A 24,682-nucleotide genomic window follows, 5' to 3' on the forward strand; every position below is an offset into this window, starting at 1 on the left:
AATAAAATCATCGGGCCAAGCCGTTGATGCATCCAGGGTATAGTGGAGAGTTATCGTAAAGTATACCCTGGAGATTATCGAGGATGATGAAGACGACGCTTATCACGGTATAGACGCACTACTGTTACATGTGGCAGTCAAGCTCACAGACTCCATACAACACTGGCCTCATCCGCGTTATAGCGAGGGCCTGTTGAACCCTAATGTGATGCATGATACAGCAACTGCCAACTATCCCAATGTCCTATCATACCATTGCATCATACTGTCATACCATTGCATCATACCAGAGGTGCGACATCATTCACGGAAAATCAGCGTCTTTACCTTCATTAGTTTGTTTGTGTGTTGATGAACACCGCACTCAGCAATATTCCAGCTATATGGCGGCGGTCTGTAAATAATCGAGTCTGGACCAGACAACCCAGTGATCAACAGTATGACCACCGATCTGGGATTCAATGACATATGTCAACCAAGTCAGCGAGTCTGACCACCCGATCCCGTTAGTCGCCTCTTACATCAAGCATGGGTTGAAGACCAATTCTAACCTGGATCTTCACGGGTCCTTCAGTAAAACTTTTAACAAAATTAATGACCTTGTTGTGGACAGACTGATCAGAGATGATGGTACCAACACAATAACGAATGAAGTCAGGATTTTCCATCCACATCATCCACACACGCCGTGAAACAACGGGATACTGATCAAAGTGGCGTTGCATCTCTATACACTCACGAAGAAAACACTCGCTGGCGGAAGACACACATTCTACTGTTCGTCACGATTTGGCACCTCGTCCTCACGGGGGCCAAGCTCCGCTGGTCGCCTCTCCCATGACCAACGCTGTCGTGAGCTCCCAGAACAAATGGATACAAGCAATGTGACGTCATCAGGTGCAAGCTCCAAACAGCGACCAGACTTCCCATGTAGTAAAGTGTCTTCCTGAAAGCAGAAACAAGCAATGCGCGTTTACGTTGGAGCTGATATAACTAAGATATTCTTACCGATGCAGGGAATACGTTTGATTACAGTGGTTTTCAATTCGTCGTAACCTTTGAAGTGACGTGAGGTCTGAGAATTATACGCAGCCTTCAGCATTATTACACTAAGGGCCGATCATAATTTATGGCTTAGGACTGACTGACTGACTGAGTTTGGTTTTACGCCGCTTTTAGCAATATTCCAGCAACATCACGGCCGATCATAATTTATGGCTTAGGACTGACTGACTGACTGAGTTTGGTTTTACGCCGCTTTTAGCAATATTCCAGCAACATCACGGCGGGGGACACCAGAAATGGGCTTCACACATTGTACCCATGTGGGGATTCGAACCCGGGTCTTCGGCGTGACGAGCCAACGCTTTAACCATTAGGCTACCCCACGGCCCCTTATGGCTTAGGAAGGTGATGATGACTTTTATGGAGGAGCACGCACAATGTGAAAGCCTAGTGGTTAAAGCGCTCGCTCGTCACGCCGAAGGCCCGAGTTCGAATCTCCACATGGGTACAATGTGTGAAACCCATTTCTGGTGTCCCCGCCGTGATGTTGCTGGAATATTGCTAAAAGCGACGTAAAACTAAACTCACTGACTCATCCTTAATACATCATACCATCTGCTATACCGAAGTCTTGAACCCTCCTCATAAATCCTGTACGTAGGAAATATATTTTTGCTACTTTAAACGTCGATTGTGGGCTAAATGTTATAAAATGGAACACTGAGAGACATCTGGCAAAGATTTGAACCTTCCGCCATGGTTCACGTCGACCTTGACCTACCGCCGTGTATTGCCACCCTTGTGCATCTGTGCAGGATGTCACGATGAGGCCCTGCATGTTGTCGAAGTCCAGACAACCATCATCACGTCGTATTGTTGCTTCTTTGGTTAGCGTGAAATGCTGAACATAAAGAAATGAAATATATTGGTAACTATGGCAACGAAATTTCAATCCACCTCTTCGTTACTTATACGACCGCCTCCGTGGTGTAGTGGTTAGAGCGTCCGCCCGGAGAGCGGAAGGTCGCGGGTTCGATCCCAGACCGCGTCATACCAAAAGACGTTAGAATATGGTACTTGTTGGTCCCTGTCTGGCGCTCGGAATTAATGGGTACATCAAGGACTGGTCGGCTCGGAGTCAGTATAATGTGTCTGAGTGGGGTATTCATGCTTCACTGCGGCATCCCAAGCACGACGTTAAAGCAGCGGTTAGTCGCGATTGTGTTTCTATGACGTCAATATATAACATATAATTTTAACAAAATGGCAATTTAAATATATATGATAAAATATAATACCTATCCTTCGTTAGGACCCAGGAATAACTGGGCATTGTGTAATCATAATAATAATATAATGTTGTGAATAATAACTGGACTTTCCGGTGAATGAGTATATGTTGTTTTACGCCGTAAACGATGCAATTTAACACGATCATGGATCAGACAAGCGAGTGGTTGATAGCTCGAGCAACCATGCCCACCGTTGGTAGCAATGACACAAATAGCTTGGACAAACGGTAAGAGTTCCGCCAGTAACCACCACTTGAAATGTACTTTATTTATTAAGATTATTTCGAGGGTTTTAGGGTAAAGGTTTGGGGTTAGATGTTAAGATTAGGTTTAGGGTTAGGGTTTCAGGTTAGGTATAGGCTGTTTATAAAAACATAGACGGATATGCTCAGGCATATAATGATTAGAAATAAGTACGGGGGTTACGGGCGGAAATCTTTCCGGACAAACACTGTTATCATTGAGGTATATTTCAGTCGCTACCACCAGGGCTAGCGGGGACCTGTTCTGTCACCTTGGCTCCTTTGAGATACCTGCTGGTTTCATGTGACTCACAATTATCACTTCGCCCGTCACTTTGAACAACTGGGTTCGATTCCCCACATGGTACAACATGTCATTACCTTTTCTAGTGTCCCTCTGTGATTCTGCTTGAATAGTGCTGAAACGCCGTAACACTATCCTCAAAACAATAATCGTACATATAGAGCAAAAACACAGTGTTTTTCGCTGATCGAACAAAGTAGTTGATTCCATTTTTGCGGATCGGAGAACGTTTTTAAATTCTGTAATTTATCTATAATTGATTACCATGCAAGTGACCCAGGAAACAGTTATGTATACAATTTACGCCTCACAGAGCGATATTAAAGGCAGGGGTGGAAATAACCCATTGCCCGACGCCCGAGTCCAGTGTTTATTTCTGTCGGGCAAGCAAATTTGTATATCACACTGTACCAGTTGATATTCCAATGTTAATTATGTTGTTTATTTAAAAATCAACAAGAAAAACGGCCGGTATAGTGGAAAGTTATCAGGGCAAGTGATTTTACATGTGCCACTGTACCGGAGTACATGAGCAATTTTAAAGTTATTTCCACCTCTGAAAGGATTAATGTCAAGGAGCTCTGTAAATTCCTGGAGTCGGAAACTGACACAGCAAATCTCCACGCGGTCGGGGCGTGATGATGGGCAATCAAGTTTTGATCCTCACAAAGCGTTAATTCCTCCTATTACACACGACCGCCTCCGTGGTGTAGTGGTTAGAGCGTCCGCCCGAGAGCGGAAGGTCGTGGGTTCGATCCCCGTCATACCAAAATACGTTAAAATATGGTTCTTGTTGGTCCCTGCCTGGCGCTCGGCATTAATGGATACAACAAGGACTGGTCGGCTCGGAGTCAGTATAATGTGTCTGGTATCTCAGTGAGCTAGCACTATAAAACCAGCTTCAGTCTGGGATAGTACAAGCAGCCACACATACACATACACACGCATGCACGTCGTCATATGAGCGAACTATTCTCAAGCACGACGCTAAACCAAATCTTATCTCACCTCACCTATTACACACCTGTGTTTGGGTACCTGTTCTCACTTCGCCACGAAGTCATCGTAACACGAAGAAAGTATATTTTATGTGTTCCAAACATAACGAGTTTTCACGACGTAAACAGTTTCTGCTCAGTTTTGATCACTGGGCTGCAGAATTTTATGGAGACATTAAAGTGTAGCTAAAGATAACAATACTATCACGTGGTTGATTGTGCACATATTATTTGTGTGGGGCTCACCACACCAATCTGTTAAAAGAAAATTTATGGTCAGAGCATGTATGAAGCTGTGAATCCAAGGACATAAAAGCACAAGTGTGTGTTTGTCCGCTGACAACACTTGAACTAAAATGTGGAAAATGCGTGTGGAATTTCCCCCCTTAAACTCGAGTTGGTTACCTTATACTTTATATAAGTAAGTGAGTGAGTTTAGTTTTACGCCGCTTATAACAATATTCCGGTGGGGGACAACAGAAATGGGCTTCACACATTGTAACCATGTGGAGAATCGAACCCGGGGCTTCAGCGTGAGGAGCGAACGCCTTACTCACAAAGTTACCCAAATGCCCCTAGGAGTATATAATCTAAATCCCGTGACTCGATTTACCATCTTCCTCATCGAGATATACAGCTGGAACGGCAGTCATCTTAACTTCGGAGATTCAATATGGATAGTTGTCTCCCTTAGGTGTGCTAGGAACCTATGATTGTGGGTTTGAATCCCGGTCCTGATTATGTTTCAAGGTTGTCAGCACCATGCTTGTTCTACAACACTGGCGTTTCTTGAATACTACTTCTAGAAATTCAGCCGTCCCACGATGGGCCTTCATCACCTTCAGAGTCGATACACAATGCTGTACTGGTACATGAAATACTGTTAACATCCAAAGCTCCCACTCTCGCCGAACACCTACACCGACGGCCCAACACCCAAGCCAAAACCTGACACATCCACCCCACCCCCTACTACCTTAAGCGTAGTGCACATGTACCTGTATGAGGCTGTAGTGACTGCAGATGTCGGTGGCGACGTGTCTGCCGAAGTCCATGTGGTGTATGGGAGTCTGGACACACCGCTCCGGAACTGCCATATTCGAGATCTGAAAATACACCCGACAGCAAATGAGCACATCAATCGGAACACACCAACTTCACTTCTCAAATGTCACCTGGTCTGACTGTTTGGGTATTCCCCTTCTGTAACTTTGAACCGCATCGGATGTGATGTCATAGTTGTGGCAGCAGCGTGGGGAAGAGGTATCTTTATTGATAACACTGCGGTAAACATTTAAACCGCAGTGTCCAAGATGATGGTCGTGGTTCTGTGCCGCCTTTAGCAGTGTTCCAGCAATATCACGGCGCGAAACACCAGAAATGGGCTTCACACACTGTACCCCATCCTCGATAATCTCCAGGGTATACGTTACGGTCGCTCTCCACTATACCCTGGATGCATCCACGGCTTGGCCCGATGATTTTATTACCTCCCTTTGCTGGCTTTTTATCCAATCAGGTGTCTACGCTGGGAAGTTGAGCGAACCAATCACAAGTCACTTACGCTTCTTAAATTATCTAACCGTTTAAACTTGTCAACATAATAATATATTGTTGCAGATGTACTCTGAAAGAGGCAGAAGGAGTTATTTTATATATTTTTTGAAAGTTTCAGATTTGTCAGTTTGTCTGTATTATTTCCCAAAACATCTGAGTGGTACTGCGAACAAACCTTCGCGACTGCGACCGCTATCTTTGTTGACACTGGCAAGCTCGGATGTAACGGCGGCTTAGCTGATTGGCCACTGTGAGAATGCGGAGCCAGCAAAGGGAGGTAATATAATTATCGGGCCAAGCCGTAGATGCATCCAGGGTAGAGTGAAGAGTGATCGTAACGTATACCCTCGAGATGATCGAAGATGACTGTACCCATGTAATGATTTGAACTCGGGTCTTCGGCGAACACTTTAAATCACTGGGCTACCCCGCCGTAGTGTAAACGTAGTTTAGGAACATTAAGGGATTTTGAAAGAAGAATCTTTGGATTGGGTCTGACCTCGAATATTTTAACTTGAGGGTTTAGTATCCAGGTTTTGCCCGGTAGCTCCATCTTGTGCTGGATCCACAGAATAACACATACATACACAGATATATCAATATGTCATTAACAATGTCGCTTCATCATCTGTTGGTCCCGGATTCTACAGATTTAAGATTGAATCAGCAAACACTGCCCATGGCAGTAATCTCTCCCCACCTTAGGTTGAATGACAAAGTTCAGGTGTAAGTACGAACAGGTAGTCATCAGGTCAGGCGATAGCGAGTTGTCTCCCCTGGTATACCTACTAGCTGAGTTAATAAACATTTACACAAAACAAACTGTTTTTTCATAAACCTTGTGAGGTAACTCTAGCCTAAGATTTTTTTTAATGAGGAAGAATTTGACAGCAATTATATGTAAGTGTGCAGTCTTGGCTTAAACACAAATTTGAGTCATTTAGCTACTTTACACACTTCGGCAACGAATGTCACCTTCTTGCAAATATCTGTGGTACCTATCAACAGACGTCAGCATTATGGATATAATTACCCTGTACTGTTATTCATAAGCAAATGTCTTTGAATAACATCCAGATGATAAAATCGATATAACTCTATTTGGGTTAGCAATACATGAAACTGGGGAACCATAGATTCATTCTTATTGGTGTGTTTCCATGTTCGACACGGAAAACAGGATTTGATTTAAACATATTTATTCAAGAGAATGGATTGGGTACAAGTTATGCCAACTTAGTGAAACCCTCTCCTATTTATAGTGCTTACATGCAAACGTGAAACAAACTATATGTACAGGGATAGAAATATATATACAAAATGATATATACAATACAATGAATACATGAATTATTTAGATCATACACATTATATCTGATCACTGAACCTTTTGGAATTTGATATATATTTTTGAACTTCTTTAAAAATGTGAATATTGGAAAACAGGATCACAGAGTATAGGCAACCATCCGTCTAAGGTGCTGTGTAGTGTTGCGGGCCTTTGGTGTTACAGGATCCGTTTTTCTTGGGTTTCCGTAACCGTATTGGGCTTCAAATGGGCGTTAAATATCTAGGACATGCACCATTTCAAGTTGTCTTCTCTACATTAAAAAGCGACTCACTCACTCACTCACTTACTCACTCACTCACTCACCCGGCCGATGGCAGATCCGCCGGTGAAGATGTACAGTTCGGGGTAGACGTTCTTCACATACCAGTCGAAGGACCGACACTGCAGACTCTTCCTCAAGGCCTTCCGGTCGGACACGTCGCCAAAGTCTAACTGAAATAAGACAAACACATAAAAGAATCGGCCAAGTAAAGAGTATTGATAGGTGTGGTACATATCTTCTTATATAGTTGTTTATGATGGATTTCTGCATTTACCTGCAGCGCATATCTACCCAGTCCCCCTCTATAGGAGACAAATCCTGGGCTGGAAAAAATCCCGTGCAACCTTTGCTATACCAATTACCTGTCTATAGGGCCCGTAGGTAGGTAATGGCACTTCGCGAGACCTCATGTTGTTTAGTGCTACCGGTGACACCGGAAGTAGCGCCTCCCGACACTAACAGGTCATATTCCAGTAGGCTGGTGGTGCAGTACGTATGTACCAAGTACCTGTCTATTGTAGACACGCTCGTGGTACAGTACAGATGTACCAAGTACCTGTCTACTGTAGACACGCTCATGGTGCAGTACGTATGTACCAAGTACCTGTCTATTGTAGATGCCCTCGTGGTGCAGTATGTATGTACCAAGTACCTGTCTATTGTAGACGTGCTCGTGGTGCAGTACGTATGTATCAAGTACCTGTCTATTGTAGATACGCTCGTGGTGTAGCGTCTTGTATTCATCCATCCAGACTTCGGAGACACGGAGACAGTTCTTGTGTAGACGGTCGGTATCCCCACCTTTCCCCCAAGACCAGGGGGGCATATTGCGGAACATGTGCCCCACGTGGGAGCAGGGGATGATCTCCATCTCACCCCCGCACATCCAGGTCTGGGGAAAATATGGTTTTCACATTAACCTCAATTATGGATATATTTGTCCTGATTAACCGGTTTCAAGCTGCTCTGAGTAGAGGAGAGTAAAACTCTAGTGATTTTCCACTGTTAGCATCAGTACTAGGGCTTTGTAATTCTTTTGAATCTGTCTGAATATTTGCATTCTAAGAAAACAGAGGTCCATGACAAAAATCAATAGAATACTCTCTTTGCATTTAGCCATACATCAAGCCGGATATTTACATGTCGATGCTTAAACACCATGCTACCCAAATGCTCACAGCAAGTGTTTGATATGCGGAAATGTATACTTACTTTAAATGACAATTCCTGATTTTCACAACCCCATATTTTGAGACCGGGGTCATATTTTCCGAGACGATTAAAATTTGCCTTTGACATAGCAAAACAACACCCGAGATGCGTCGGAGATCTGAAAGTAGGTGCACAAATATAGTACCGTTATTAACTGTTTACTTTGTGTAAAATAATGACACTTGGTATGGGGCTTGTGAATTATTTTGAGGGCTAGTAACTTTCGGGCATAGCTAACCCGACTGGCAAGCAAAATTTGGAAACTATCTCGCTCACTGTTTCTGTACAAAGTCAATGTCATGTATTGAGTCAATAAAACCCCCGTCATCATATGCTACTTGAAAGAAGTTAAGGATCACCTGAATCTTCAGGTCATGACATGGCAGTTCTTCTGTGGATGGTCGGTGTTACGTGTTAACTGAAGATATGTGAAAGAGTTAGATCATTTCATAACTTCTTTTGGGTAGTGGAGATGTAGATTTTTATAGAGTGTTGTAGAACAGACGAAACAGTTTTTAATGCATGAAACACATCCGTGATCTAAAAAACAAATTCAATATACCTCCATCGCCGCAAACAGCAACATAATATCACAATGCCCATGTTACTATATGCTGATCTGCTACCGAGAATACCCAGTATGCAATGTGAATTGTAATCCTAAACCCCGACTGATGGTTGATGCAAGACATATTCTCTGACCAGTGAACCCTGCTGTCCTTATGGCTGTCTCCACCCTGAAGACTCTTTATACATCCGGGTCGGTATTTCCCAATAAATTCATATCACATCACCCCTTTTCTCCACCGTCTACACTGGTTGCCAGTCAGATACAGGATCCAGTACAAAATACTGTTGTTAGTGTTCAAGTGTGTGAATGGACTTGCCCCCAGCTACCTTCCAAATCTTCTTAAAAGACACTACCCTCCCAGATCCTTACGGTCTGGTTCCCAGTATTTCTTGGAGGTACCAACCACACGAAAAAAGACATTTGGCGACCGTTCATTCGCAAAAGCTGGTCCAAAGTGGAACAGTCTACCTATGCACCTGAGATCGCAAGAGAATCTACCAGCATTTAAGTCACAACTGAAAACTCATTTGTTCAGTGCTGCCTACCGAACTTGACCAATGTCGTTCCAGACTCATTTCCAGCGCTTTTGAGTGGCAGATGCCAGAAACTAGCGCTATATAAATATTTGTATGTATGTATGTATATTTGATTCAAGGTTTATGGCGCCACCACCCTACATGCATCACCACCCAACAGACACCATCCCCGTCAGATGTTCTCTGTAGGAACAGCGGCACCATAGTGATTTGAGATATGTGAGTGAGTGAGTATTGTTTACTTCCTTTAGCAGCATTCGAGCAATAACACGGCGGGGGATACTACAAATGGGCTCCACACATTGTACCCATATGGGGAATTGAACCCGGGTCTTCGGTGTGACGAACGAAGGCTTTACCCCCCTACCTCACCTCCCAAATAAGTGATGATACACATCTTTATGGATCAGTTCACATGGATGATCACTAAGGATCATCACCTGTTCGAGGTTATTCAGATATAGTATTCATGTTTTTTCAACGTAGCCACTCTGAGCGCGCTTTCAAATGCGCGCCCCATTTATGGGGCGGGCATTGTAGTATAAGGGAGATAATTCAGACTACAACTGAGTAACGGTTAGAAATACTGTGTATGACTTGAACGTTCATTCCACATTCCAAATCTGTTGTCGCACTTGAATGTGTATATGTATATTTTTACATGTAATTTTCATGTAGAGACATTCACTTTATCACTTCTGCATCCAAAGTTAAACTATACCGCTACTACTCTTGCTCATTGATTCTGGAAACGGGTTGGTTGGTTGGTTGTTTAACGCTGGACAATCCAGTGATCAACATCATGAGCATCGATCTACGCAATTGGGATACGACATGTGTCAACCAAGTCAGCAACCCGATAATCCGATCCCGTTAGTCGCCTCTTAGGACAAGCATGGATTACTGAAGATCAATTCTAACCCGGATCTTTATTGGTGTTCTAGAAAGTGAACGTCCACAATCTAGTCTAGTGTGTAGTCCCCGGCACATACAACTCATACGCTGCCACATCAACACAAACCCAATTCATTCAACATCAGCCTGCTCGAAAAGGGGACAACGATAGATAGTTCGGGTGAGTTCCGCTTACCTGACTGGGTCTAAGACATTGTCCCTCTCCTCCTCTGCCTTGGTGAGCGGTATCCAGGAGAAATACAGGTCCAAGTCCACTCCTCCCTTGTACATCATCTTCGGATTGCTCTTCCAGTACTCGAACGTATCAGAGCTGATGGAGTCGGTGGTGGGGATGGCTAAAAGCTTGTCGTTTTGACGAATCCGGTCCAGCAGGGGTTCGAGCCACACTGCAAAACCATCCACATATTGATGCCTGTGTGTCTTAGGGTCTCCCCCCACTCACGTCTCATTGTACCGTGTAATAAATTACGTTTATAACGAACACGCGTGTAACCAGCTGACGGATATAACGAATTATTGTCGGCCAGGTCACCTAATGTATATCGTAGTGGAAATGCGTGTAGCGAGCTACGGTTATGACGATTTAAAATGTGGGTCCCCCCTTGAGTTCGTTATAAACGGAGTTCAATGTTTGTCATCTGTCGGTGTATACAATACATTCAAAAGAATATCTCTAACGTTTGTATGCTTGTTGTTTGAAACCACACGCAGCATAGTTCTGCTGTATCTTGTCCTGTAAACAATCCAGTGTGGACCAGATTAACCACTATGTCGCTGTACAAACAATGTCACCGGTAAGATGACACTCGATGTCGCGTGTGTCCAACAATGCACAATTTGCGTGAAATTTTAATATCTGAGCTTGTAACGCTGTCACAAGTGTTATGCTTGGTCCTTGGTCGAAAAGATGACGTGAATGTCCATTAAACTTAAAAGTTTAATCTTCAAGATCAAGTTACATTCGCCATGTCTTGGCGCACTGTTTACCAAGGGAGACAACTCCAAGTTCACTAAAAGTATTACCGTGAACTAAACGAAACGAAATAAAATCACGTAATGTGACAACAAGAACACATAAATTTCAGTACATGAGCGATAACTACATCGATCATGATGTTGAAGGTCGTTAGTCTAAGACTTGCTAGGGTGAGTTCAGTGAAACTCCATTGGTTAGGTCGGTGCTGTTCCACGAGATGGTGTCACGATAAAAGGAAATACCGCTACGAAGTAATGTCCATTAGCGTTGTGATATAGCAGTAGATTCGTGTATTACAAGTTCATTGTTAGTAGGGGCGGTGGGGTAGCCTAGTGGTTAAAGCGTTGGCTCGTCACGCCGAAGACCCGGGTTCGAATCCCCATATGGGTACAATGTGTGAAGCCCATTTCTGGTGTCCCCCGCCGTGATGTTGCTGGAATATTGCTAAAAGCGGCGTAAAACCAAAACGCAGTCAGCCAGTTATTGTTAGTAGCAGCAATCACGTGAAGCACTCGTAATATGCCAATAGCTAACCTGATTTTGTCAACAATCTGATAATAAAGAAAAATACAGGACCACTTCCCGGAGGAACGCCATTGTGTAGTTTCTTTGGGAGGTAAGAAGTTCTAGGAGACTAACAGAAACTCTAAACTAGTGAAAGAATGGCGCGTCAATACCTTCTACGGTCCGATCTAGGGGACGATTTTGTGTTGTACTGTTCCGATACCACAACGTACCAATTTCTCGATTAACCTTCGCGTTTCAACATTTGGCATTACATTCTCTCAATATCGTACAGAGTCTATGACTTTTGGGGGTTGTGTCACATCTGTTATTCGAACCTACACTCTCAGTACGAGGCAGCTAATAATAGCACAAAATGTCAGCGATCTAAACCACTGAGCCCGCGGGCAAAAATGGAAGTCTGACAACTCGTAGTCATGATTATATATGTAGTTTGTGTACCCTTCTGACAAGCATGCAAATTCACAGCTGACATGGGCCATAGATACGCTGACACCATGCCTTTAAGAAATAAAAGTGGTCATTGCAGCATGTGTTATATAAACGTGTGATTAGAAATATTATGTATGCCACATATGACCACTTTTTAAGGTATTAAAAACGTACTTCTCATCGCGTTTCGAGTAACAATATACAACAATGACGTTTCCAACGGTTCTCTCGAATAACCGGATCCGTACTCGCAGGTCTTCATTCAACATGAACGTGCCTGTTCCTAGACTAACGCTTAGTCTCTGAATATATATAATATTTGATAGAAACAAACAATTCCTTTTAAACTGAAACGGAGCCCAAGTGAGAAGGAAGATTCAGAGACTAAAACATCTGAACTGGGGCTACTCTTCCACACACTAACACAAATAAATAATACAGACAAGACTATGTGGCGTGTGCTGGGAAGGTTTATATTACATACTTTCCGGTACTTCGCAGTGGGCGTCGAGGAAGGCGCACACCTCCCCCGTCACCTCATCACAGCCGGCGTTGCGAGCCGTCATGAGCCCCACCCTCTCCGTGTACCGGACCAGCCTCACGTTGTCCAGCTGCTGGATGTAGTCGGACAAAGGATGACCCAGATGGACTGCAACAGAAGTGTAGGAGTGTCAAGATTACAAGAAATTGGATCAATGTCACGATAGACTGGATCACGGGTGTAGGTGGGCTAGCCAAGTGGTTAAAACATCCGCTCGTCATACCGAAGACGCGGGATCGACTCCCCATCTGGGTACAATGTGTGAAGCCCTTTTTCTCGTGTCTCCCGTGGTGATATTACTCGAATATTGATAAAAGCAGCACAAAACCGTTCTCACTCCTATCTACAGATTGCAGATTAACCAAAGAGTGAGTGAGTGAGTTGTTAGATGAATATAGAAGACATTCGATCTAATAATTAAACTGTAGTTGGAACGGATCTGTGTGTATATTTTCTAGATAACTTGTAGTTAAAATATATCCCATTTCTCTGTCAAATATTCAAAATGGGTGAGACTGACTGACTGACTGACTGAGTTTGGTTTTACGCCGCTTTTAGCAATATTCCAGGAACATCACGTCGGGGAACACCAGAAATGAGCTTCACACATTGTATCCATGTGGGGATTCGAACCTGGGTCTTCGGCGTGACGAGCGAACGCTTTAACCACTAGGCTACCCCACCGCCCCGATTAACCAAAGAACCAAAGACAGATCTCCACACTTTCCTCTACGCACTGGGACAGTGAGATTAACCTACATTTGTGAAAGGGTAGGACCTGTACATAAAATAACAAAATATACTCATGCCAATAATGGTTGTCACCCCCCCCCACCCTAAACCCCCACACACCTCACCCCACTTCACACCCCTCTCCAATTAAAAAATTTCAAGGGGGTGACAACCATTATTGGCATGAGTATATTTTGTTATTTTATGAACAGGTCCTACCCTTTCACAAATGCATGTGTATACATCAAGACCCTACTAGTACTAGCTGACCAGTGTAAAACATGATATAGTGTGATGTAAGTTTCAAGAGATGCAATGGCTGAAACAATGAGACCCCATTAACACGAAGTAGTTTGACAAGCGAAGTGCTCAGCCACTTCTTTTTTTTGTAGAATCACTCGAAGCCTTTGTCAACAGTTTGGAAATTGAAGGGAGGTAACCTTTATCTGATGCGTCGTCCACTAAAACAATCTCTGTCAAGAGCTCCGGTGCAGTGTTATCCAGAATACTGTGCACTGTGCGGAGGAGCGGACTCCAAGCCTCGTTGTGAAATATGACGACAACACCCGCAGTTGGGAGCTTGCTGTAGTCGTAATGTCTCGCCAGACACCTGTAAGAATACAAACCATTGAGATACTGCGGAGTATTATATCGTAAAAACAAACAGGAAATCTCACTTGAAGTCGGATTTGGCCGGCGCAGATTGGCTATCGGGTTTGATTAACAAAAGTACCTTCGTGAGACAGCTCCGGGAGGTCTGAGGAGATATTTATATTGTTCCTCCATCACAGCTGAATAGACATTGACATTTTGCGATACAATCGCTCATATAGATACAAATGTATTTCTATTTTCCAGTATTCTGTATTCGCCATCTCTGCACTATATCTATCGTAATTCCGGTGGTTTGCAGATATACCAAAGATTCGTGGCCAACTGGTGTTATTCCACGACAAGCCGAATACCTATTCTTGGAGGTTACGGAAAGAGGCGAGTGATGACGAATGATACCAAAGGAGCTGCCTTAACATCACTATATAGATTTACATGGATGAGACACACTTGCAATCGTAGCACAACGATTATCGTAAGGCATGATCATCGGTGTCTCACGTTCTCGTGACCCAGAAAACACTCTGTGGAATGGAACTACAAACTGTTGCTCTTAGAGCGGGGGTCAATTCAGGGAGAAAAGCTGCCATGGACAGAACTATCTAGCGAAACAAGATATGGCAATTCTGCAGTCCTAGCAAATTGTATTAGAGTCTTTAATTAACCACTGTGGTTGTCTGCTAATTCAAATTTTCTTGTGTAGATCATTCACGTTAATTAAATACCTAATTAGACAATATTTCGCTTGTTCAACTCAGGCAGCGTCAACGTTTTGGCACTCTCCTTCAAGGCAACGTCTACAACGTCGACTGGACATGAGCACGTGGAGCGTTGTCCTACTGCAATATTTTATCATCCTTGGTGTTGTGGACAAGGAGTCAAAAAGTGAGCGGTTCGAGCCACAATACAGATGTCCCAGTCGCCTGAGGCGGCGCTGTTCCCACCACCTAGAGTTGCGTCCCCTTGGCGTACCACAAATAAATGATCAAGAATGCGTTACCCGGTTCTAGGTTTGTCGGCACCAACACCGAGTGGGGAACTTCCAAGATCTGCATCACTTTCACCGTTCCTCTCATATCATCATCATGATCATAATCATTTAATGTTTAACGTAGACTTTAGGCCGACGATGTAGATATGAAGCGTGTCATCCAGTGATATAATGGAAACACAATGAAAGCAGTATATACCCCATTTTACTCAATCACATAAGTGTTTCACTGGCTTACTCAGGTTCTGTAATATTAATTAGCCTCCTCCTGAGCGGGATGAGGTCGCTTGCAAATTCGTTGAAGTTGTGATCCTGATAGCCCCTATCGTAGAGAGCCTTTTCCATGGGAGATAAGTGTTGTGGGTCAATAACAACACCCTTTCCACCATAGCCTGAAAAACAAACAAGTATCTATGAAATCATGAAGACGTTTTTGTCATTTTACAAAATATGATATTCAAAGTTTAGTGAGTGAGTTCGTTTTTACGCCGCTTTTAACAATATTCCAGCTTTATCACGGCGGGGGATACCAGAAATGGGCTTCACACATTGTACCCATGTGGGGAATCGAACCCGGGTCTTCGGCGTGACGAGCGAACGCTTTAACCACTAGGCTATCCCACTGCCCTATTCAAAGTTTAAATATGCAATTGTTCAATATACGTCTGATAGGTAATCTGGGCGCAGTAGTCAGGAATGCAGTGTTTCTGTCCGTAGGAGTGCCATAATCGCAGGTTCAAATCCCAGATTCTAGGTTTGTCATCACCAAACCTGTGGTCGCTGATTTTACAGAAGTACTAAATGTCAAAGAGCTACTGACTCGACGTGAAATCAATGAAATATACTTCAGGGCAAAAGAAGTTATGCATCTGGAAGTTAGCCTTGACTAGTGAAGGATTTAGTAACCAAATTCACTGAAGACTATCGGAATCACCTAAATTAACGACCGCCTCCGTGGTGTAGTGGTTAGAGCGTCCGCCCGGAGAGCGGAAGGTCGCGGGTTCGATCCCCGACCGCGTCATACCAAAAGATGTTAAAATATGGTACTAATTGGTCCCTGCCTGGCGCTCGGCGTTAATGGGTACAACAAGGACTGGTCGGCTCGGAGTCAGTATAATGTGTCTGAGTGGGGTATTCATGCTTCACTGCGGCATGGTATCTCAGTGGGCTAACACTATAAAACCAGCTTCAGTCTGGGCTAGTACAAGCAGCCGCACATACACATACACACGCATGCACGTCGTCATATGAGCGAAATATTCTCAAGCACGACGTTAAACCCAATTTCACCTCACCTCACCTAAATTAACATTAGTCAGCATATTCCCGACGGAGCCGTCAATTATTTAGTAATATGAAGATGTCAATCACTTAATGATCAGACAGATGTATCATCGTATTGTTGAATGAAATGAATGTTGTCGCTGGTACAAGCAGCTGACGTGTTAAGCGCAAACACATCTGTGATCTACACCACCATGACTGCCGCACCCACAGAAACATTCTGAGGATTGGTTAGCCATGTGGGTAATGCATTCTGGAGGTCCGGTTCGACTCTGCACATATTACAAAACACCGAGACCTTTTACCTTTTGACCTAAGCATTCATCGGTCACGCACACACACACTCCACCCTTTCCGAGAACACCTGGTGTCATTACTGACGATTTATTCCTATATTTGTCCCAACCCTTTCTCCTTTACCCTACAACCCGTGAAGATCCGGGTTAGAATTGGTCTTCAGCAACCCATGCTTGTCGTAAGAGACAACTAACGGGATCGGGTGGTCAGGCTCGCTGACTTGGTTGACACATGTCATCGTATCGCAGTTGCGTAGATCGACGCTCATGCTGTTGATCACCGGATTATCTGGTCCAGACTCGATTATTTACAGACCGCCGCCATATAGCTTGAATATTGCCGAGTGCGGCGTTAAATACAAACAAACAAAATCCCTCAGTCCACATGGAACGTGGTTATTCTAGACTGATGTTCATGCTGTTGATCACTGGATTGTCTGGTCCTGACAGACCGCCGTCATTTAGCTGGAATATTGCTGAGTACGACGTTAAACAACTAATGAACAAACTCCTCTACTCCACATGGAATGTCGTTAATCTAGACAGGGCTTTCTCTAGCGTGGACGTGTTTTATACAGGATGTATAGTCCGTTTGGCTCAAAAGCGGACCGATGAATTGCAATCTAACTCGAAAACTAATAAATATAAAATAATCAATGAAACGCTGATCATAATCAAAACATCATACCCACTCTGTGAGGTTTTTTGCAGAATTTTTGTCCTAGAAATAAAAAAGTTGTTTAACAATCTATCATTAAAATATTGACACAGTTCACTATTTGTTACGAGGGAGGAGTGCAGAGAAAGGGACAGTCAGGTGTTCGAGAAGCACGTTTACAGACAAAGTTATTTATTCACTAACCTGTGCTGTGCCGTCTCCATCCGTTCTCGAACACCTGGCTGTCCCTTTCTCTGCACTCCTCCCTCGTAACAAATATTGAACTGTGTCAATATTTTAATGATAGCTTGTTAAACAACTTTTTTATTTCTAGGACAAAAATTCTGCAAAAACCTCACAGAGTGGGTATGATGTTTTGATTATGATCAGCGTTTCATTGATTATTTTATATTTATTAGTTTTCGAGTTAGATTGCAATTCATCGGTCCGCTTTTGAGCCAAACGGACTATAGATGACTAAAATGAACCATCACACAGATTTGTGATATTCTCCTGTAACAAAGTGACACCTACGATTCCAATAAAGTTGGAATTCTAATCTCAGCTGCCACCCACAAAGACACGTGGTCAATATAGCCATTCACAGTTCCCGTCGTTATACTGCTGGAGCAGAGCTTACATCGGCACAGAACCATACTCACTCACCCATTATCTGGCCAGACGAAAAGCGAACAACGCGCAGGTAGCAAGTGGTTCGAGCTAACTGTTAACAGCTGGTGTCGAAGTTAAACTTTGAATAAGGGGATCAGTATTTCGTTGTAAGTATGATTAATGTGCCCATAATCACCACAAGTCCAATCTACTTGAGGAGCATATTGAACCTAGTCTTTGGTGCACCATGGGAAAAAGAACGTGTTGTTCTAATGTTTCGCGTTTGCATCCTGGAATTTTTTAGCGACATTAAAATCTGTACACGTACAAGGTATCACAGTTCGACACAACGGTGCTCGGCTGTATGTGCAAATGTGAACTCGTTTCGTAAATATGTGCTGTCTCGTGAGAAGTGGAATTCTAAAAATTCACAAAAGTCTTGTAGTTTCAATTATTTTCATATTTGTATCACCTGGCCACGAAACAAAACTAAGGTAATGTGTTATTATCCAGGCTTGTTATCATTCAGAGATAACCTGTTCATATTTTCACAACTTGCTAAACTTCTTATGTACAACATTAATATACATGTATATGTGAACCTAAACATGTATTATGGAGCGGCATTAATGCAAGACATTTAGGCTTGTTTGCCAATCCATTTCGTTTCTGAATAAAATATGTTTAAAGCAACTGCTGTTCTATTCATCGCCTACACATTATTGGAGTATTGTATGTAGAAATTGTTATGGGTATGAATCGACAAACCGATGTACGAACTGTATGAATGTACGTACAGACGGTAAATACAGTGCATGCATGTCGACGGTCAGTGTACGTTATGTGTTTACATATGGACGGTCAGTGTACGTTATCTGTTTACATGTTGACGGTCAGTGTACGTTAGCTGTTTACATATAGACGGTCAGTGTACGTTATCTGTTTACACATTGACGGTTGGTGTACGTTATCTGTTTACATGTTGACGGTCAGTGTACGTTCCCTTTTTACATGTTGACGGTCAGTGTACGTTATCTGTTTACTTATAGACGGTCAGTGTACGTTATCTGTTTACATGTTGACGGTCAGTGTACGTTATCTGTTTACATGTTGACGGTCAGTGTACGTTATCTGTTAACATATAGACGGTTGGTGTACGTTATCTGTTTACATGTTGACGGTCAGTGTACGTTATCTGTTTACATATAGACGGTCGGTGTACGTTATCTGTATACATACAGACAGTCAGTGTACGTTATCTGTTTACATATAGACGGTCAGTGTACGTTATCTTTATACATACAGACGGTCAGTGTACGTTATCTGTCTACATATAGACGGTCAGTGTACGTTCCCTTTTTACATGTTGACGGTCAGTGTACGTTATCTGTTTACATATAGACGGTCAGTGTACGTTATCTGTTTACATGTTGACGGTCAGTGTACGTTATCTGTTTACATATAGACGGTCGGTGTACGTTATCTGTATACATACAGACAGTCAGTGTACGTTATCTGTTTACATATAGACGGTCAGTGTACGTTATCTGTCTACATACAAACGGTCAGTGTACGTTATCTGTCTACATATAGACGGTCAGTGTACGTTCCCTTTTTACATGTTGACGGTCAGTGTACGTTATCTGTTTACATATAGACGGTCAGTGTACGTTATCTGTTTACATGTAGACAGTCAGTGTACGTTATCTGTTTACATATAGACGGTCAGTGTACGTTATCTGTTTACATGTTGACAGTCAGTGTACGTTATCTGTTTACATGTTGACGGTCAGTGTACGTTATCTGTTTACATGTTGACAGTCAGTGTACGTTATCTGTTTACATGTTGACGGTCAGTGTACGTTATCTGTTTACATACAGACAGTCAGTGTACGTTATCTGTTTACATATAGACAGTCAGTGTACGTTATCTGTTTACATATAGACGGTCAGTGTACGTTATCTGTTTACATGTTGACGGTCAGTGTACGTTATCTGTTTACACATAGACGGTCAGTGTACGTTATCTGTATACATGTTGACGGTCAGTGTACGTTATCTGTTTACATACAGACAGTCAGTGTACGTTATCTGTTTACATATAGACGGTCAGTGTACGTTATCTGTTTACATGTTGACGGTCAGTGTACGTTATCTGTTTACATGTTGACGGTCAGTGTACGTTATCTGTTTACATATAGACGGTCAGTGTACGTTATCTGTATACATGTTGACGGTCAGTGTACGTTATCTGTTTACATACAGACAGTCAGTGTACGTTATCTGTTTACATACAGACAGTCAGTGTACGTTATCTGTTTACATATAGACGGTCAGTGTACGTTATCTGTTTACATATAGACGGTCGGTGTACGTTTACATATAGACGGTTGTTTACATACAGACAGTCAGTGTACGTTATCTGTTTACATATAGACGGTCAGTGTACGTTATCTGTATACATACAGACAGTCAGTGTACGTTATCTGTTTACATATAGACGGTCAGTGTACGTTATCTGTATACATACAGACAGTCAGTGTACGTTATCTGTCTACATATAGACGGTCAGTGTACGTTATCTGTTTACACATAGACAGTCAGTATACGTTATCTGCTTACATATAGACGGTCAGTGTACGTTATCTGTATACATACAGACAGTCAGTGTACGTTATCTGTTTACACATAGACGGTCAGTGTACGTTATCTGTTTACATGTTGACGGTCAGTGTACGTTATCTGTTTACATGTTGACGGTCAGTGTACGTTATCTGTTTACATGTTGACAGTCAGTGTACGTTATCTGTTTACATATAGACGGTCAGTGTACGTTATCTGTATACATGTTGACGGTCAGTGTACGTTATCTGTTTACATGTTGACGGTCAGTGTACGTTATCTGTTTACATGTTGACGGTCAGTGTACGTTATCTGTTTACATACAGACAGTCAGTGTACGTTATCTGTTTACATACAGACAGTCAGTGTACGTTATCTGTTTACATATAGACGGTCAGTGTACGTTATCTGTTTACATATAGACGGTCAGTGTACGTTATCTGTATACATACAGACAGTCAGTGTACGTTATCTGTTTACACATAGACGGTCAGTGTACGTTATCTGTCTACATACAGACAGTCAGTGTACGTTATCTGTTTACATATAGACGGTCAGTGTACGTTATCTGTTTACATATAGACGGTCAGTGTACGTTATCTGTTTACACATAGACAGTCAGTGTACGTTATCTGCTTACATATAGACGGTCAGTGTACGTTATCTGTCTACATACACGGTCATAGACGGTCAGTGTACGTTATCTGTTTACATATAGACGGTCAGTGTACGTTATCTGTTATACATGTACAGTGTACGTTATCTGTTTACACATAGACAGTCAGTGTACGTTATCTGTTTACACATAGACGGTCAGTGTACGTTATCTGTATACATACAGACGGTCAGTGTACGTTATCTGTTTACACATAGACAGTCAGTGTACGTTGTCTGCTTACATATAGACGGTCAGTACAGTGTACAATGCTCTGTATACATATAGACGGTCAGTGTACGTTATCTGTTTACATATTGACGGTCAGTACAGTGTACAGTGTTCTGTATACATATAGACGGTCAGTGCAGTACTTTGACCTGACAACTGAACCACGGTATATATACGCACAGCATTCAATTACCAAGCTTGGTGCTGTTTATTAATATAATTATTGCTGACATTCAAAGTGCGAGTGGCTAATTTTCGGGACGGCAAAAGAAGGACGAGCTCTGCACACGTGTTGATGGTCTACACAGATGCATCTGGAGTAGTTCAACGTTTAATAAATTACATAAAACATTGTCGCTTTCTCAAACTAATGACATTTGACGAAAGGACTAGACTTTATTGGATTTCCAACCTCCGAGTTTGCTGAGCTCTTAGATGAAATAAAACTTCTATTTATTAAATCCAGTGTCATAAAAGATCCGGACAGGCTAAATCCAACATGGTTGTTTGACATGTGATTTATCACATGCATGAACTGTCGATAAGATTGTACTCTGCCACCAACATCAGCTCCCCCACCCCGACACCCTCATTCCCCCACCCCACGACAGGTCATATAACACCCCACTCTGGTGTGATTGTGTGATTGAAAGATATTTTTATATTCGCATTCGAGCAAACTGTATTTTATAAAAATAATAATGAAAAGAGAATCTCGAAAAGAAAAGATTAGTTGTTTTAACTTGAGTGCTTTCAAAACCGGGATTACCATATATAACAGGGACCGCGTTTGTACCTAGGACTGCCATATATCATAGGGATTACTTTTATAACAGGGACTGTCATATATAACAGGACTACTTTACAGGGACTGTCATATATAACAAGACTACTTTTACAACAGGGACTGTCATATATAACAGGACTACTTTTATAACAGGGACTGTCATGTATAACAGGACTACTTTTATAACAGGGACTGTCATATATAACAGGACTAATTTTGCAACAGGGACTGTCATATATAACAGGGGCAACTTTTATAACAGGGACTGTCATATATAAGATGGACTGTTAATATAACAGGGACTACTTTTATAACAGGGACTGTCATATATAAGAGGGACTGTCATATATAACAGGGACTACTTTTACAACAGGGACTGTCATATATAACAGGACTAATTTTGCAACAGGGACTGTCATATATAACAGGGGCTACTTTTATAACAGGGACTGTCATGTATAACAGGACTACTTTTATAACAGGGACTGTCATATATAACAGGACTACTTTTGCAACAGGGACTGTCATATATAACAGGGACTACTTTTATAACAGGGACTGTCATGTATAACAGGACTACTTTTATAACAGGGACTGTCATATATAACAGGACTAATTTTGCAACAGGGACTGTCATATATAACAGGGGATACTTTTATAACAGGGACTGTCATATATAAGAGGGACTGTTAATATAACAGGGACTACTTTTATAACAGGGACTGTCACATATAAGAGGGGCTGTCATATATAACAGGGACTACTTTTACAACAGGGACTGTCATATATAACAGGAACTACTTTTACAACAGGGACTGTCATATATCATAGGGACTACTTTTACAACAGGGACTGTCATATATAACAGGGACTACTTTTACAACAGGGACTGTCATATATCATAGGGACTACTTTTACAACAGGGACTGTCATATATAACAGGAACTACTTTTACAACAGGGACTGTCATATATCATAGGGACTACTTTTACAACAGGGACTGTCATATATAACAGGGACTACTTTTACAACAGGGACTGTCATATATCATAAGGACTACTTTTATAACAGGGATTGCCATATATAACATGGGCTACGTTTACAACAGGGACTGTCATTTATAACAGGACTACTTTTACAACAGGGACTGTAAAGTATAAGCCACAGAGATTTCCCTGCATCTGTGTCCCTTTCAGTTGTTGAACAGTACACAACATATATAACACTAAGGGGCGTGTTCGTCACTTCCCAGCACAGGTCTCCAAGAGCACGCCCCTATACGCTCCACAATAGGTCGTTAAGTAATTGAGATGACAATTATTGAATACATAATTGAATGTAACAAGCTCACGCTCGAATGTGTGTATGATGTTGTGGTAATGTAATGCTGTGTATGACTCCGTCGTTGTGTACCTCGCTAATACAGAAACACCCGGAGAAGTGTTGTTAGGAGCGTTTACGTATGTACGAAGGTCATTACTCAATGATGCGTTAATCCAGACAACTGTTAATCCACACATTTCCACTCGGAACGGTCATGTCTGGGTTAACGGGGTTTTATTATTGTAGTAACAGTGTTGAGAGGGCGTAAAATAACATTCACTCTCTAACACTTACCTCTTGAATTTGGGTCATTCCTCGGGTCATTCGGAGGGTGATTATGGTGTGGAATCCCACGGTCATCATGAAATTCCCCAAGTCCGGCCAACTCAACGGCTCGCATTAACAACGTCCTGTTCCTGGCTAAAAGTTGTGCCATAGCTTCCTCCAAGGGCACCTGGTCTTGTTGGCTCCCCCGCGCTTCATCATATCTACCCAATGTATTAATAAACGTCACAAAGACAACAGCAAGCCAAAAACAACACACTAACAGAATGTAGCGGACAAATGTGTGTAGCCTCATCTCTACCGAGTGTCGAAAACTGTGTGGGACATTTGGCGCACGCTAAGCTCAGCTTTAAACTAGATATTGATTTCTCGAACTGACTGTACATGAAAGGGTTGTACGCCAGGGCGCCACGTTGAGCCTCCCTTTGTTGAGTTTACATACTTCTCTGCCAGGCTCTCTTCCGTGGATTAACTTGTTTTAAAATAAATGTTTGTTTGAAAGTTGATTGATCGGAAGAAGTTACTGAAAATAATTTGTGATAGCGAAATGTCCGAAACCTGTGAAGGAGGTGGGGTAGCGGTGAGCGCGGCTTATCAAAACTTGCCGCAACTATAGTACTGTTGGAAATAGAAAAAAAACTGTATTATCTCATTTATCTCAACAATTGATGTAGTTGATATGTGATAGTGTGAAATATCTGTTAAACTAAGTTCGGCCTAACTACAGTCTCAGTGGTAGAGAGATAGGAAACGGAGAAAAAGGACTTTACTGAGGGGAAATTAGTGCAGAAACCCAAAAAGATGTACTTGGAACAGACCATGGCTTTAATGAGTGTGCGCCGATATTGTATTACAAAGGACACTTTTTAAATGCC

The 24,682-nt window shown here is 42.4% G+C and overlaps 1 protein-coding gene across 1 annotated transcript; it reads right to left on the minus strand.

Annotated features, from left to right (window-relative positions):
* Positions 1-487: 487 nt before the first annotated feature.
* LOC124276775 (polypeptide N-acetylgalactosaminyltransferase 5-like) lies at positions 488-24,139 on the minus strand. The gene is made up of 11 exons (XM_046712428.1): positions 23,817-24,139; positions 15,293-15,446; positions 13,892-14,061; positions 12,663-12,827; positions 10,421-10,631; positions 8,224-8,341; positions 7,712-7,903; positions 7,053-7,181; positions 4,840-4,947; positions 1,787-1,906; positions 488-946 (listed from the first exon to the last, which is right to left on the minus strand). The coding sequence occupies exons 1-11, from the start codon at positions 24,100-24,102 to the stop codon at positions 773-775; spliced, it is 1,827 nt and encodes a 608-aa protein (XP_046568384.1). The 5' UTR covers positions 24,103-24,139; the 3' UTR covers positions 488-772.
* Positions 24,140-24,682: the final 543 nt, after the last annotated feature.

Source organism: Haliotis rubra, unplaced genomic scaffold (genome assembly GCF_003918875.1).
Source record: "Haliotis rubra isolate DU_JTF1 unplaced genomic scaffold, ASM391887v1 Scf213, whole genome shotgun sequence".
NCBI lineage: Eukaryota > Metazoa > Mollusca > Gastropoda > Lepetellida > Haliotidae > Haliotis > Haliotis rubra.

Coding starts and splice junctions, on each gene's coding strand:
- LOC124276775 (XM_046712428.1), bottom strand. CDS start 24,102: ATGAGGCTACACACATTTGTCCGCTACATTCTGTTAGTGTGTTGTTTT. Junction 14,062..15,292: donor ATTAATATTACAGAACCTGA/GTAAGCCAGTGA, acceptor GTATTCTTACAG/GTGTCTGGCGAGACATTACG. Junction 12,828..13,891: donor GGACGACGCATCAGATAAAG/GTTACCTCCCTT, acceptor CTTCTGTTGCAG/TCCATCTGGGTCATCCTTTG.